The 13,104-nt window shown below is 45.7% G+C and overlaps 2 protein-coding genes and 1 long non-coding RNA gene across 3 annotated transcripts in view; 2 read left to right on the top strand and 1 right to left on the bottom strand.

Moving 5' to 3' along the window:
* The first annotated feature begins 3,672 nt into the window (after positions 1–3,672).
* On the top strand, positions 3,673–6,042 carry bcl7bb (BAF chromatin remodeling complex subunit BCL7B b). The gene is made up of 6 exons (XM_003977001.3): positions 3,673–3,833; positions 4,220–4,295; positions 4,402–4,489; positions 4,584–4,739; positions 5,186–5,289; positions 5,376–6,042. The coding sequence occupies exons 1-6, from the start codon at positions 3,721–3,723 to the stop codon at positions 5,445–5,447; spliced, it is 609 nt and encodes a 202-aa protein (XP_003977050.2). The 5' UTR covers positions 3,673–3,720; the 3' UTR covers positions 5,448–6,042.
* Positions 6,043–7,022: 980 nt separating this feature from the next.
* On the bottom strand, positions 7,023–8,039 carry LOC115251403 (uncharacterized). The gene is made up of 2 exons (XR_003889949.1): positions 7,895–8,039; positions 7,023–7,725 (listed from the first exon to the last, which is right to left on the bottom strand). It is a non-coding gene; the product is annotated as an uncharacterized lncRNA (long non-coding RNA).
* Positions 8,040–9,033: 994 nt separating this feature from the next.
* The window catches only part of baz1b (bromodomain adjacent to zinc finger domain, 1B), a 10,101-nt gene continuing 6,030 nt past the window's right edge, over positions 9,034–13,104 (top strand). The window contains exons 1-7 of the mRNA XM_011618063.2: positions 9,034–9,804; positions 10,684–10,800; positions 11,871–12,015; positions 12,198–12,387; positions 12,480–12,601; positions 12,705–12,902; positions 12,974–13,104. Coding sequence (XP_011616365.1) covers positions 9,686–9,804; positions 10,684–10,800; positions 11,871–12,015; positions 12,198–12,387; positions 12,480–12,601; positions 12,705–12,902; positions 12,974–13,104 — 1,022 coding nt within the window. The 5' untranslated portion in view covers positions 9,034–9,685. The remainder of the gene's footprint in view (positions 9,805–10,683; positions 10,801–11,870; positions 12,016–12,197; positions 12,388–12,479; positions 12,602–12,704; positions 12,903–12,973) is intronic.

Below are 13,104 nucleotides of genomic sequence, written 5' to 3'. Positions count from 1 at the left end.
ATAAAGGCGTCCACATGTGCACTTGGCACCAGGACGCCTTGGGCCGCAGATCGATGATTGACTTTGTGGTCGTATCATCGGATTTGCGGCCGCATGTTCTGGACACTCAGGTGAAGAGAGGGGCGGAGCTGTCAACTGATCACCACCTGGTGGTGAGTTGGCTCCGATGGTGGGGAAGGAACGCCTGGCAGAGTCTCCCGTCAGAAGGAGCTTCAACTCACATCTCCGGAAGAGCTTTGACCATGTCCCGGGGGAGGCAGGGGACATTGAGTCCGAGTGGACCATGTTCCTTGCCTCCATTGTTAAGGCGGCTGACCGGTGCTGTGGCCGCAAGGTGGTTGGTGCCTGTCGTGGCGGCAATGCCCGAACCTGCTGGTGGACACCAGCGGTGAGGGATGCCGTCAGGCTGAAGAATGAGTCGTATCGGGCCTTACTGGCCTGTGGGACTCCTGAGGCAGCAGATAGGTACCGGCAGGCCAAGCGGAGTGCAGCTATGGCTGTTGCCGAGGCAAAGACCCGGGCATGGGTAGAGTTCGGTGAGGCCATGGAGAGCGACTTTCGGACGGCCTCGAAAAGGTTCTGGACCACCGTCCGGCATCTGAGGAGAGGGAAGCAGTGCACTGTCAACGCTGTGTATAGTGGTGATGGTGTGCTGCTGACCTCAACTTGGGATGTTGTGGATCGGTGGAAGGAATACTTCGAGGACCTCCTCAATCCCACCAACGCGCCTTCCAATGAGGAAGCAGGGCCTGGGGACCTGGGGATAGGCTCTCATATCTCCGGGGGGGACTGGAGGGTGTGTTCCAACTATAGAGGGATCACACTCCTCAGCCTCCCTGGTAAGCTCTATTCAGGGGTACTGGAGAGGAGGGTCCACCAGATAGTCGAACCTCGGATTCAGGAGGAGCAATGTGGTTTTCGTCCTGGGCGTGGGAACAGTGGACCAGCTCTACACCCTCAGCAGGGTCTTCAAGGGTGCATGGGAGTTTGCCCAACCAGTCCACATGTGTTTTGTGGACTTGGAGAAGGCATTCGACCGTGTCCCTCGGGGGGTCCTGTGGGGGGTTCTCCGAGAGTATGGGGTGCCAGGCCCCCTGATATGGGCCGTCCGCTCCCTGTACAATCGGTGTCAGTGTTTGGTCGGCATTGTTGGCAGTAAGTCGAAGCCGTTTCCGGTGAGGGTTGGTCTCGGCCAGGGCTGCCCTTTGTCACCGATTCTGTTCGTGACTTTTATGGACAGAATTTCTGGAGCACAGACAAAATCAATTTTGTCTCCAGTCATGGTGTTGAGGGGTTCCTGTTTGGTGACCTCAGGATCGGGTCTCTGCTTTTTGCAGATGATGTGGTCTTGTTGGCGTAATCGGCCCGTGACCTCCAACTATCACTGGATCGGTTTGCCGCCGCATGTAAAGCCGCGGGGATGAAAATCAGCACCTCCAAATCCGAGGCCATTGTTCTCAACCGGAAAAAAGGTGGAGTGCCTTCTCCGGGTCAAGGAGGAAATCCTGCCCCAAGTGGAGGAGTTCAAGTACCTCGGGGTCTTGTTCACGAGTGAGGGAAGAATGGAGCAGGAGATCGACAGGCGGATCGGCGCGGCGTCCGCAGTAATGCGGACTCTTCACCGGTCCGTAGTGGTGAAGAGAGAGCTGAGCCAAAAGGCAAAGCTCTCGATTTACCGGTCGATCTTCGTTCCTACCCTCACCTATGGTCATGAGCTTTGGGTCATGACCGAAAGAACAAGATTACGGGTACAAGCGACCGAAATGAGCTTCCTCCGTAGGGTGGCTGGGCTCTCCCTTAGAGATAGGGTGAGAAGCTCTGCCATCCGGGAGGAGCTCGGAGTAGAGCCGCTGCTCCTCCGCGTTGAGAGGAACCAGATGAGGTGGCTTGGGCACCTAGTTAGGATGCCCCCTGGTGAGGTGTTCAGGGCATGTCCCTCCGGTAGGAGACCCCCGGGAAGACCCAGGACACGTTGGAGAGACTATGTCTCTCGACTGGTCTGGGAACGCCTGGGGATCCCTCCGGATGAGCTGGAAGAAGTAACTGGGGAGAGGAAAGTCTGGGCTTCTCTTCTTAGGCTGCTGCCCCCGCGACCCGACCCCGGATAAGCGGTAGAGGATGGATGGAGTCAGTAATGGTTCTTTTGATCGCTCTACTAGGGAACTGTTAAGCGTCAAAACATGCAAACAAGCGTTGACCTCTGGGAATGCATGTGTTAATCAGAGCCACAATCCATGCAGGTTCACATGATACCCTAGAGATGTCATGGAGAGCATGAAATGGCACTGGTTATTGGCCCAGAAGTACTGAGAAAAATTGGATTTTAAATTGGGTCAATGACACTTAAGCCATCTTACCAGGGTGTGGTATTAACCTTTTTCACCACATCAGGCATTAGTAAGAATAATGTGTATCATCTTAAAAATATTGAGGAAAGTGCTTCCACTTCTCTCACAAACCACCACAGAGACAATAAACCATGTTTTTATAACCTGCAGGATTGATTGTTGCATTGTTTGTCTCTTCTCTTCCTAAAAAGAATATTACAGCATTACAACTACTCCAAAACTCCACATGTGCTGATGAAGACCAGAACTTGGCTCACATTACACCCATTTTAAAGTCCCTGCATTGGCTACCTGTGTACTTTAGGATCGATTTCAAGATTCTTTTATTGGTTTTGAAAGCTCTTAGTGGTCTCATTCCTTATCTGTCAAATTTGCTTTTACCTTATGAGCCTCCCAGAACTCTCGGGTCTTCTGATAGAGGCCTGTTTTTAATACCTAAAGTCAGAACTAAAACTCAGGGTGATGCAGCTTCAGACTTCTACAACTCATGACTGCAGAACAGCCTTCCTGGAGACCTGCGAACAGCTGAGATTCTGACATCTTAAGACACCTTTTTAGCCTGGCTTTTATTTAAATTTCATTTACAGGTTTTAGTATTTTACTGCATTTGAATTGATTCTGTCTTTCATCCTTTTTTTGCCTTAGCCTATTTATTGTGTCAGTTTTTATTATGTCCTTCTATTCATTAGGTTTTATCCGGTCTGGTATTACCTGTGGTGCATTGTTGACAGCAAGATAGCGCTTCATTCTTTCAAATTCTACATGATAAATGTATGGGATGTGTGTGCATGTGTCTATGCATCTGTAGTTTAATTGGCCATACATTATTTATATATTGCACCACTTTTCCACTGTTCCTTGGGACTTCTTCTCATCAAAACCCGCTGGCTAGCTGCACGCTCGGTTAAACGTCAAAGCAGCATGACGTCACAAGCGCGAACCACCTGGTTTGATAATGATACAAAAAAAAGATGTTTTGAAGCTTTCAACGATATGATGTATTATTACACATTATATTTGTTAACGATGCTTGGGGGTGAACGGATATTATTTCAATAGATTTGCATTTTTCTTCTTTCTTCAAATTTCCAAAACACCTCTGGCGCACTCTGGCGGCCCCCTATATGCACCTCACTTCCGCTTTCCGCCCACCAAGCGTGTGTTTATTGCAAAAGCGATAATAGAATATTACAATAAAAAATATCGCAAAAACAAAAGGTTCCTTACTTCAGACCATAAGCATAAAAAACCCCCAAAACAACCAAACTCCCCCTCAAATAAATAACGAACTAATCCCGCTCCCGCAGGTATCGCGAGACTGTCCTGTAACGGGAAGTGGGGCTCGGTCTTGAAGTTTCAGAGGAATCTGTAGATGAATCAGAAAAGCATCAAGATGTCGGGACGATCCGGCCGCGCAGAGACACGCAGCAGAGCGAAAGACGACATCAAGAAGGTCCTCGCCGCCATCGAGAAAGTACGAAAATGGTACGGTGCGTCGGCCAGATCGAGGGGAACATATATTTAGCCTAATATCTGCTGCGTTGTACAACAAACTTCTGTTGGGAAAAGTTAGGTGATTGACGGGAATCGCTGGCCACACAGTGCGGTGGGTCGACGGCAGAGGCAGGGACACTTCTCCCCTCCTGATTTTAATCTTTATCGGTTAAACCCCTGTCGATGGGTGTTAATATGGCTACAATAGCGGCTACTGTACATCACTGTACCGGGGAATCATCCTCATTTGTACACCTTCATGTGTATTATGTTGTCAAGATGGCGTCTTTGCTTGCGTGTGTTACTGTTTGTCACTTCTACACTGTACATGTTCAAGCTGCCCCTCTTTTATTGAATCTAACTAATTCCCCCATTAGGGAGAAGAAATGGGTGACGGTCGGAGACACGTCTTTGCGTATATTCAAGTGGGTCCCGGTGACAGAAACCAAGCAGGTATCGTTATTATCGTCTAGAAGTGGTAGTTGATGCTAATAACGCGCTAATATGCATGTATAACACAAATATGCAGTCTCATCACATGCTTCCTTCCCTCCGTCAGATCTATCACAGCAAATCTGCCAGCAGAGGTTTAAGAGGACTGAAAAATGTTGTTCTGGAGAACTCCAACTCTTTACTGGATTTTACTGGTCAGTTTTATCAACCCCCTCTGGTTTGGTAAATGCAACCGTAGTGATGTAATGGAGCAGAAGCTCTAAAACATCTTCACTCCTGGGTCTGCAGATGAGAACAGCAACCAGAGCTTTCTGTCAGACGTTTACCACTCTAAAATGGACAATAGCAGCAGCGCGTCCAGCTCGCAGCAGGTCAGTCCTCCACATACCAGCCTCAGAACTGATGACTCTCAACCTCCAATGCTGGGCCAAGAGAGTGTAGATGGTATGTCACCAAGCACTGTCCACAGTGGGTTACTTTACAGCCTGGCTGGGTTCACAGGGTCGTCGTTGGTTTTGACTAGTGCCAGCATGAGACTCACATACAGTATAAATGACCACCTACAGCAGGGGTCAAGTCAGTTTCTGTCAATTAAATGGACCAAATAACCAGAGCAGGCGGCCGGAATCATAGAATTCAGTAGCTGATGTAGCATGAAAAGGGATTTATTCGAACAGTTTCACACATTTAAGTGTATTTGCTATTAAATTTGGAGTAATGATAGTTCTCTTGTGCTTGGAATGCTTTTTCAATGTGTTAATGACCTGAGCTGAATTGAATCATTTAGAATTTTCCTATTTTTTTAGGTTACATGATACTGTAACAATAGTTTCTGTGTATTTTCACTCCAGTTTCAGTGATTATGTACATTTCTGTCCTCGTGAACACAGAGCCAGTCAACATAGGAAGAGACGGGGCTGATGAGCCTCCTACTCTCATCAAGGAGGACCTCCTCTCATCTGGAAGTGTCAGCCAGGGCCCCTCAGGCGCACAGGTCCCTTTTATGAAAACAACATCAGCAAAGATGGAAAATGACAATGTTGTTCCTCATGGAAATAACCTGGTTGTTTCATTTCACAGGCGGGGTCGGAGGAGTCAGGAGCCCCCCCTTTGAAGAAGATTTGCACAAGAGACAATAGTCTTCTGAGATAGCTTCAACAATGTAACCATCATGTTATAATAAGCAGGAAAGCTACGCCATGGTTGCTGAAATCTCTTCATTCCTGAAAATGAGCGAATCAGAAACAGATGTTTTCTCTGATGGAATATTATTTCGCAACTGGGACTTGACTGTATCCATCTACAGCCACATATTTCCGCCTGTAAGGTCCATTCGGCATATTTATGCAACGCATTTCAGCTAATGAATCCTGTTAAAGTGCCCGCTCATGTTTAAAGGCTATTTTTGTGAAACAACATGCACACTGATATGAGTAAGTTTTGTGTAACGGTGCACCTTTAAATCCTCCATCTGCAGATGTTTCCTTTTTTTTATCGTCCCATCTACACTCGATGCAGGTAAACCTTTGTATGCATCCATATCTTGCTTTATTTCTTCTCGCAGCTTATGGTTGTAAAGTTGCTTTGTATAGATGTTAACTGTAGATGTGCCATTTTGGCTTAAGTGATGTTTATGAAACAGATCATGCCCCCACAGTAAGCTTAAAAAGACTTATACGTGTAAATATAATATAATTTGTCAATGTTTATAATTTGGATCATAATAAATATTGCTTATAAGTCATTATCATTGCATTTATTATTTTGCATGCTTTCCAAGGCTTCACATTCTAGGTATAGATCAAACTAAAACACATAAACAGGGAAATCTGCCCCCCATTGTTATATTACAAATAAGGTAGAAGCTGCTGTTCACCACCAGTTTATTTACAGTTTTAGTTTTGCGAGGTGCTAAGAACCTGTTGCTGTAGCATAAACAACAGACGGCGTCCTACTGTCACACAGAGCAAGGATGTATATGTCCGCGCCACCAGGGGGCGCTGCTGGTCGCATGACCTCATTTATAACACACACACACACAAGGAAAGGTTGGAATGGAGAGCAGCAATTTTACATTAAATCACCAGTAATTTCAATAAGAAAATAACTGAAGATTGAACAGAAGCTTTGAGTGAAGCAAGAGAAATTGCATCATATAGGACTCTAGTGTTCTGCCCACTTCAGTACACACTTGTCCATCATAACGAGGGTACATATAGGATTCTGAGGTATTCATCACATTTGAACTGTGACATATCCTGATGTACGCGTAACAGAAGAGGGAAAATTATTCCTGTGCGGTGCAGCGCCACCAGGCAGAACATTTATGGCCTTAAATGGGCAAAGGCCACATCCAAATAAACAAATAAGTGGATGCGAAATATAGATCCAGGGTGTCAACAAGCATAAAGATCTTGTGGTACAGTTGGTGAACACTGAAGTGAGTAGTCAAGTATTCCAGAATGCGTCACTCTTTTGTGGGGTTTTATCCAGTGCATTTGTTTGTGTTTGAGGGTGTGTGTGTGTGCGTGAGGGTGTGTGTGTGCCTGTGTGTGCAGCAGCCCACTTCTATTTTACCTGATTTAAATCAAATTCCACGTTCACCCGCTATAGCAGCTCAGGAGACAACAGCGCCTCCAAGGTCATCCGAGCCTACAAGGTCGTCAGAGGCTTTGTCAACTGTTCTATTTATGTTTTCATGAAGCAATTCACACAACACAGCCAGTTTAAACCCAATGTATATTAATTTAATAAATTCCATCCATAAAAGTATTGCATTACAATAAACTTGGCTTCCTAATCTAACATACATAATGTACAACAAAGTGTATCGCATCATGTGAATGTGATAAACATGGATTTGATATACGTATGTTATCAGTTTAAATAAAACTAAGCTCAATCCTCACAGTAAAATTACTTACCATCAATGAGACTATGGCTGTGTGTGTATATATATATATGTGTATATATATATAGCCAATCAAACTGGTGATCTGTTAGGAGTGTGTTTGATAAATATTCTACCTTTCGGTGTAGCAACAGTGTTAACAGGGAAGTTCCTGTTGCTGCCGCATCACCAGGATCAGTTAATTTTAAGTTTAGCTGTGATTGAAAGGAGCTTTTTTAAATTCCTTCATTCACTGAATAATTATAAAATCGTGCAGAACATGTGAAGCTTTTCTTATCTGTCGCTAGAGGGTGCTGGAGCCTGCAACCCAGTCATGGTACGTCCCTGGATGAATCCCCGGACAATCGCAGGGCCCTGTCTGATTATTGGGGGATTTGGTACCTTGCTCAAGGGTACCTCGGTGTCCTGGCACCTCTCTTGCACCCCGTTCACCTACTGCATCCGGGGCTTGAACCAAGAACCATCTGTTTCTCAGCCATCACCCCCGAGCGTTTTAATACGGGACACATCCTTACGTTTCTGGAACAGAGAAGAGAGGTTTATTTCCATCCGGATGGTGAGATAACTACAGTGAAACAGTGTTGATTAAAGACCGTTTCCCATGCAAACTGGACCAAATTAGTCCCGAATGGAACGAAGGTTGGAAAACATTGTTGAGACCTTCTTGAAGAACTCATCGCGTTCTTACCTTAATTCGGTGCATCGGGAAAGTCACAAAAAACGTGATTGGTGAAGTTACTTTATTAGGACCCTAAAGCCACTTCCGTTGCCCCCCCCCCAAAAAAAGAATTCTTACTACGAAGTTTCAAGTTTTGCTTCCGTTTTATTGCACAGCGTCGCTAACAGTGATTGACATTAACCACTAGTCAATGGCCGTGGAGGTCAAGCAGGAGTGGCCAATCAGATTTCAGGGGGCGGATGCCACCACGGGAAGCCCGCCTTTGATTACGAGTTGGAATTAAATTTGTTCAGCTTTCTGTCGCCTTTTCCAAGATCTGCATGGTGCTGTTACACAGAGACTATTGTCACTGTTTTTTACATTTTAAATTAACAGAGCAGAGAGCCGCACTTTTACTTACACACGTTACACAAGTTACACATTACATGAGACATAATTGATCCATACATGCCATTGATAAACAGGGGCTCCGATATAAAAGTGCACAATAGATACGTGACAAACAGAATGTTTTTACATTATTGCACTGTAAAGAACTTTTTACATATATTTTGGAAAGTACAGAATATTTTTTCTCTATTGCACTGAGTAGTATTGCATATAGTAGCATATACAGAATATGTATTACTGCACTGTAATTTTGACATTGTGGGAGACACACTATATTTAAATTACTGCACCGTGTTGTGTTGTGCTATCGAAAGTATAGGTAGACACAATTTTAGGATACAGCATCTTTTGGGAAAGGAGTCAGAGTTTTGAGAGTTCAGGTGGAGAATAGCCTGGGGGACAAAGGTGGATCTCCAAGTCAGGTGGGACACAAGACTGCTTCCTCATTGTTTACATCGTTCCACATTTTACTTTGCACCAACATATCAAGACTTTCTTGTAGTTTATCCGAGGAGATGGTTCGTCACCTATTCTTTTTTAAACGTATTAAAGAAAATAATGAAGTTATACAACAATCACATAAACACAAGTTACTTGCAACACTTTATCCATGTTGGACATAAAACATTGGAAACTGTCACATTTTTATTAAAATACCGAAGAATGACGCTGTTTGTTCTGATGTAAACACGCTTATGTGACTCGAGCGGTCCAACATGGCGGCCGCGCAGACATCCGGGCCGAGCCGCACGCGGGACCTACGTAATACCTCTGGTGCGTGCGCGAGCGACACTGCCGCGGAAACTGGAGTGACAGCATACGAGCGGTGCCGGTGGACTGGAAACTCCCGCCATTTCATCAAGGATTTATTCTCTCGAACTGTTCGCTTGGGTTTGTCCAGCAGCACCGTTATCGCGTCAGAAGAACCTCCAGCAGGATTTAAAGAGAGTACGGGGACATCTTTCTTATAAGGACTTTGGGTTTTTACACCCTGGACCGGCGCCGAACACCGCTGTGGTTGGAGCCGTGAGTTTAATTTCGGTAGGGTTCGCATCCCAGCATGTTCATCCAGAGGAACTGAAAGTTGACCAACTTCATCTGAAGGCGAAGTCAGTAACCCACCTCTCAAGACGGGACCGTTCATAAAACCAGTATGGCGTGGCTGTTGGGAGAACACGGAATGGCGCGCTTAAGCCGCTAAGAATTACAGCGTTATTGTTGTTGTGCGAACGAGATAGCGTATTAGCACCCTAGCTAGTCGGCTAGTTGCTAAGCGTTAGGCGCGGGCCTACCGGCAGAAACGTGACCTGCTGAGACATTCGAGGACTTTTGGATACATGCTAAGGGTATAGTGGTGGTATTGGTTGAGCACAAAGACTGCGTTCTGCCGTCGCGTCCAGTGGATTTGAAATGGCACCGCTTTTAGGAAGGAAACCGTATCCATTAGCTAAGCCGCTAACTGAGCCACCAGGCCCCGGCGATGAGGTCTACACAATCGAGCACACCAAGGAGGCCTTCAGGAACAAAGAGTATCCTTTATCATGATGCTGTTGCTCGATCCATGTTGTCGGTTTAGCCAGCACACAGTCCAATGCAATTTAACGTGAACCTACCAGTGTGGATGGACGCATTCCTGTCTACATAGAGGTAAAAAATAGAAATAACCGCTACGATTCCCAGCGTCAGACAACTGGCATTTCTCCCTTCTTTAAACATTTATTCCTGGACACCAGCTTGCTAGCCCCTGTTCTCCGTGGCTAACGATGTCGTAGATGCTACCTGACTATTTGTACGGTATTATGATGGAAATGATGTATCGGCGCTATTGAGATGCTGTGAGGGATCCAAAAGCTTCGGCTTCCTCGGGTTGAATTCTGTAACGTGTCCGGCTGTGACTGTTGGACTTTTGAAGCTACTTCAATTAGTTGTTTAGGTTAGCAAGCCTTCAGCTAGCTGCTTGTTCCCGGTTAGGCTCTATTCAGAGATCCGTGACAGCGTCCAGGGCTTAGTTTCGTAATTTATGACGTCTTTTATCGGTAGTTCCAACCGGCCCATTGGATCGTGTCAAACTGCGGATCCAAGAATCTTGATCTCTTGACCCTCAACAAAAAAGTTTTGACATCTCCAGAAGTGATGAGCGGGATGTAATTTAATAAATAAAGGAGGACATTAACATGTCACACCGTTATTAACTAAACGATGAAAACAGAACCTTTGATTTTCTTCCCTATGATGAGTATCATTTTGAGAAACTGTTGCGTAACTCATTACTCATTTGTCAGCAGCCTGTATGGAAAATGTGCCAAACGCTTAAATGTTTCCCCCACTCATGATATATAACTGTGTTATAACCATTGCTGCCCTTTTGCATGTGCATTGTTGTGTCCTTGACTTGGAAATGCTTACAGAGAGTACGAGGCGCGCTTACAGAGGTATAGCGAGCGCATCTGGACGTGCAAGAGCACTGGAAGCAGCCAGCTCACACACCAAGAAGCATGGGAGGAAGAACAAGAAGTCACGGCCCTGTTAGTATGGCTCCTGTTTCACCTTTCTATCCATTTACCTGAAGGTTGCCTGTGTTCTGCGTGTGTGCCGCCACCAGGAATACCCCATTCATAGATTCGCTGCTCTTAGGATGAAAAGCAAGCGTTTTTTTATTGGGTTGGTCACTGCAAAGAACAGCGCAGCTGCTTGGAGCGGGAGCCACTTAAGGGCTTACAGTGGTTCTGCGTAGCGCCATTTATGCTTCAGCGGACTGTTGTCTGGTTCGCTACGCAACTTCCCAGTGAAAGGGTGGAGGGAGCGGCATTTTTTGGCGCGCTGTCGTCACCAGAAAGCCTCCTCGGCAATGTTGCTGGTGCCATTGTAATCGAGCAGTCATGTAAATGTGTCCGCTTTTAATTTCTCTAACAACTTGTGTAAAAACTACCGTGGCAGAGTTTTTCTAATATTTATATATAGTTGTTAAACTGTTTACAGATGCAACAAAAGCTATTTTTTTGTGGCTTCCTCTGCTCTCAGCTGGCCGCTGCTTTCGGGGGTCTCCCTCTGTGAATTATTTATCCCGTGCGCGTCTTTGTAGTGTCTGGAAGAGGAGTCGTCGGAGACTTTCAATTGGATCAAGCGTCTTCCTCACACAATCAAAGATTATGATAGTGGTTCTTTTACAGACGGTGCTGTTGAGATACTGCAGCAGCGAGTAAATTCAGAGAAGCGTCAGGACTAGGACTGTAGTTTGGCCAACCAATCAGAGCTCCCCTGGTCTGTGAAGGGACTGTGCTCCCTCGCTGAGCAGTTCCGGGAGGTGCACGGCGCCTCTGTGGCGGTCGCAAACCACCTGTAATCAACACGGACGGGGAAGCACAAACTGGACTTTATACAGTCTCATTAATTCATTGCTAATGCCAGGCTACTTCTTCTGCTGGTGACTGCCAGACCTTTGTTTCCAAGTCATTTATTGTTGCCGGTTCCCACAAATTCAGCAATGCAACAGACCCCAGAGACTCGGAAGTGAAGTATTTTACGAGAGCTATGACACAGTTTTGCAGATCATTTGTCTTTGGTATTAAATCTTTCTTCGCTTGTGCTCATACAGACTTGAGGAGGAGTTCCCCCAGTGGTTTGAGAAACCCGTTCTGGAGATTGTTCACCACAATACGGTTTCTTTAGATAAACTGGTTGAAAAAGCTTGGTTGGAAATTCTTACCAAGTATGCTGTGGGTGAAGAATGCGACTTCCTGGTGAGTTTATTTTTTATTTTTTTTTACTTTCTTTATTTGAATTTCCTGTGATGCAAATCTGTCGCCATTCTTTTTCTTGGCCAATCATGGTTTTTGTTTAGCGTTAAGGAAAAGTCATGACGGCTGAATTCAGTGCAGTCTGGTGCGTCCTGAAGTACTCACAAAAGACCTTTTCACATCAGGTGGGGAAGGACAAAACATTGCGAGTAAAAATTGTGAAGATCCATCCTCTGGAAAACCCAGAGGGCGAGGCAGCAGAGAAGAAGCTGGAGGGAACCTGCGATTCTCCATCGAGCGACAAAGAAAACGCCAGTCAGGAGGTCCACAGTAAGCTGCCTTCTTCCAGAGAGGAGATGAGGAGGGAGATTCCCAGTGAGTCTTAGCCGATGCGTAAACACAACTGGACGCGACCGCATGTCAGCCAAGTTTGAATTCTGTAACCTGATTTTCTTCTCCTCGACAAGGCGACCAAGCGCGACGTTCACCAAGGAAACTTCCCACTGCCATGAAGGAGGAGAAGAAGAAGTGGGTGATGCCCAAATTCCTTCCTTATAAGTATGATGTGAAGCTCATTAACGAGGATAAGGTATATATGCATATATATGTGATGAAAGTCCTCGACCTTTTTATTTTACTGTGCACTCACCGTCATCTCTTTTTTCCCCTCCGTTTAATACGCTGTTTCACAGGTGATCAGCGACGTCCCCGCAGACAGTCTTTATCGGACAGAGCGTCCCCCCACCAAGGAGATTATGCGTTATTTCATCCGCCACAAAGCCCTGAGGCTGGGCATGGGGGAGAGCTCCCCCTGGGTGGTTGAGGAGGAACTGGTGAAAAAGTTTAACCTGCCCAGCAAATTAAGCGATTTTCTGCTTCACCCACACAAGGTAGAACCCAGGTCTGTTTGATTTAATGGTGATTTTACCTTTGTTATTAATTTATTTCATTTTATTTGAAGTTCCTGGCAGAAAATCCTTCAGTGAAACGTAGGAGCTTGACATCTCCGGAGGGCAGATCGCGGAAAAAGCACAAGAATTCCATCACATCTGGAAAGGATTCAGAAAATGAAGTGGGAGACAAGAAAAAAAA

The sequence above is a fragment of the Takifugu rubripes genome, chromosome 11, assembly GCF_901000725.2.
Source record: "Takifugu rubripes chromosome 11, fTakRub1.2, whole genome shotgun sequence".
In the NCBI taxonomy this organism is placed as follows: domain Eukaryota; kingdom Metazoa; phylum Chordata; class Actinopteri; order Tetraodontiformes; family Tetraodontidae; genus Takifugu; species Takifugu rubripes.
The sequence above is the reverse complement of the archived record's forward strand: the minus strand, read 5'-3'. Positions and strand labels throughout refer to the sequence as shown.

Coding starts and splice junctions, on each gene's coding strand:
- bcl7bb (XM_003977001.3), top strand. CDS start 3,721: ATGAATCAGAAAAGCATCAAGATGTCGGGACGATCCGGCCGCGCAGAG. Junction 3,834..4,219: donor ATCGAGAAAGTACGAAAATG/GTACGGTGCGTC, acceptor TTCCCCCATTAG/GGAGAAGAAATGGGTGACGG. Junction 4,740..5,185: donor GGGCCAAGAGAGTGTAGATG/GTATGTCACCAA, acceptor TCGTGAACACAG/AGCCAGTCAACATAGGAAGA.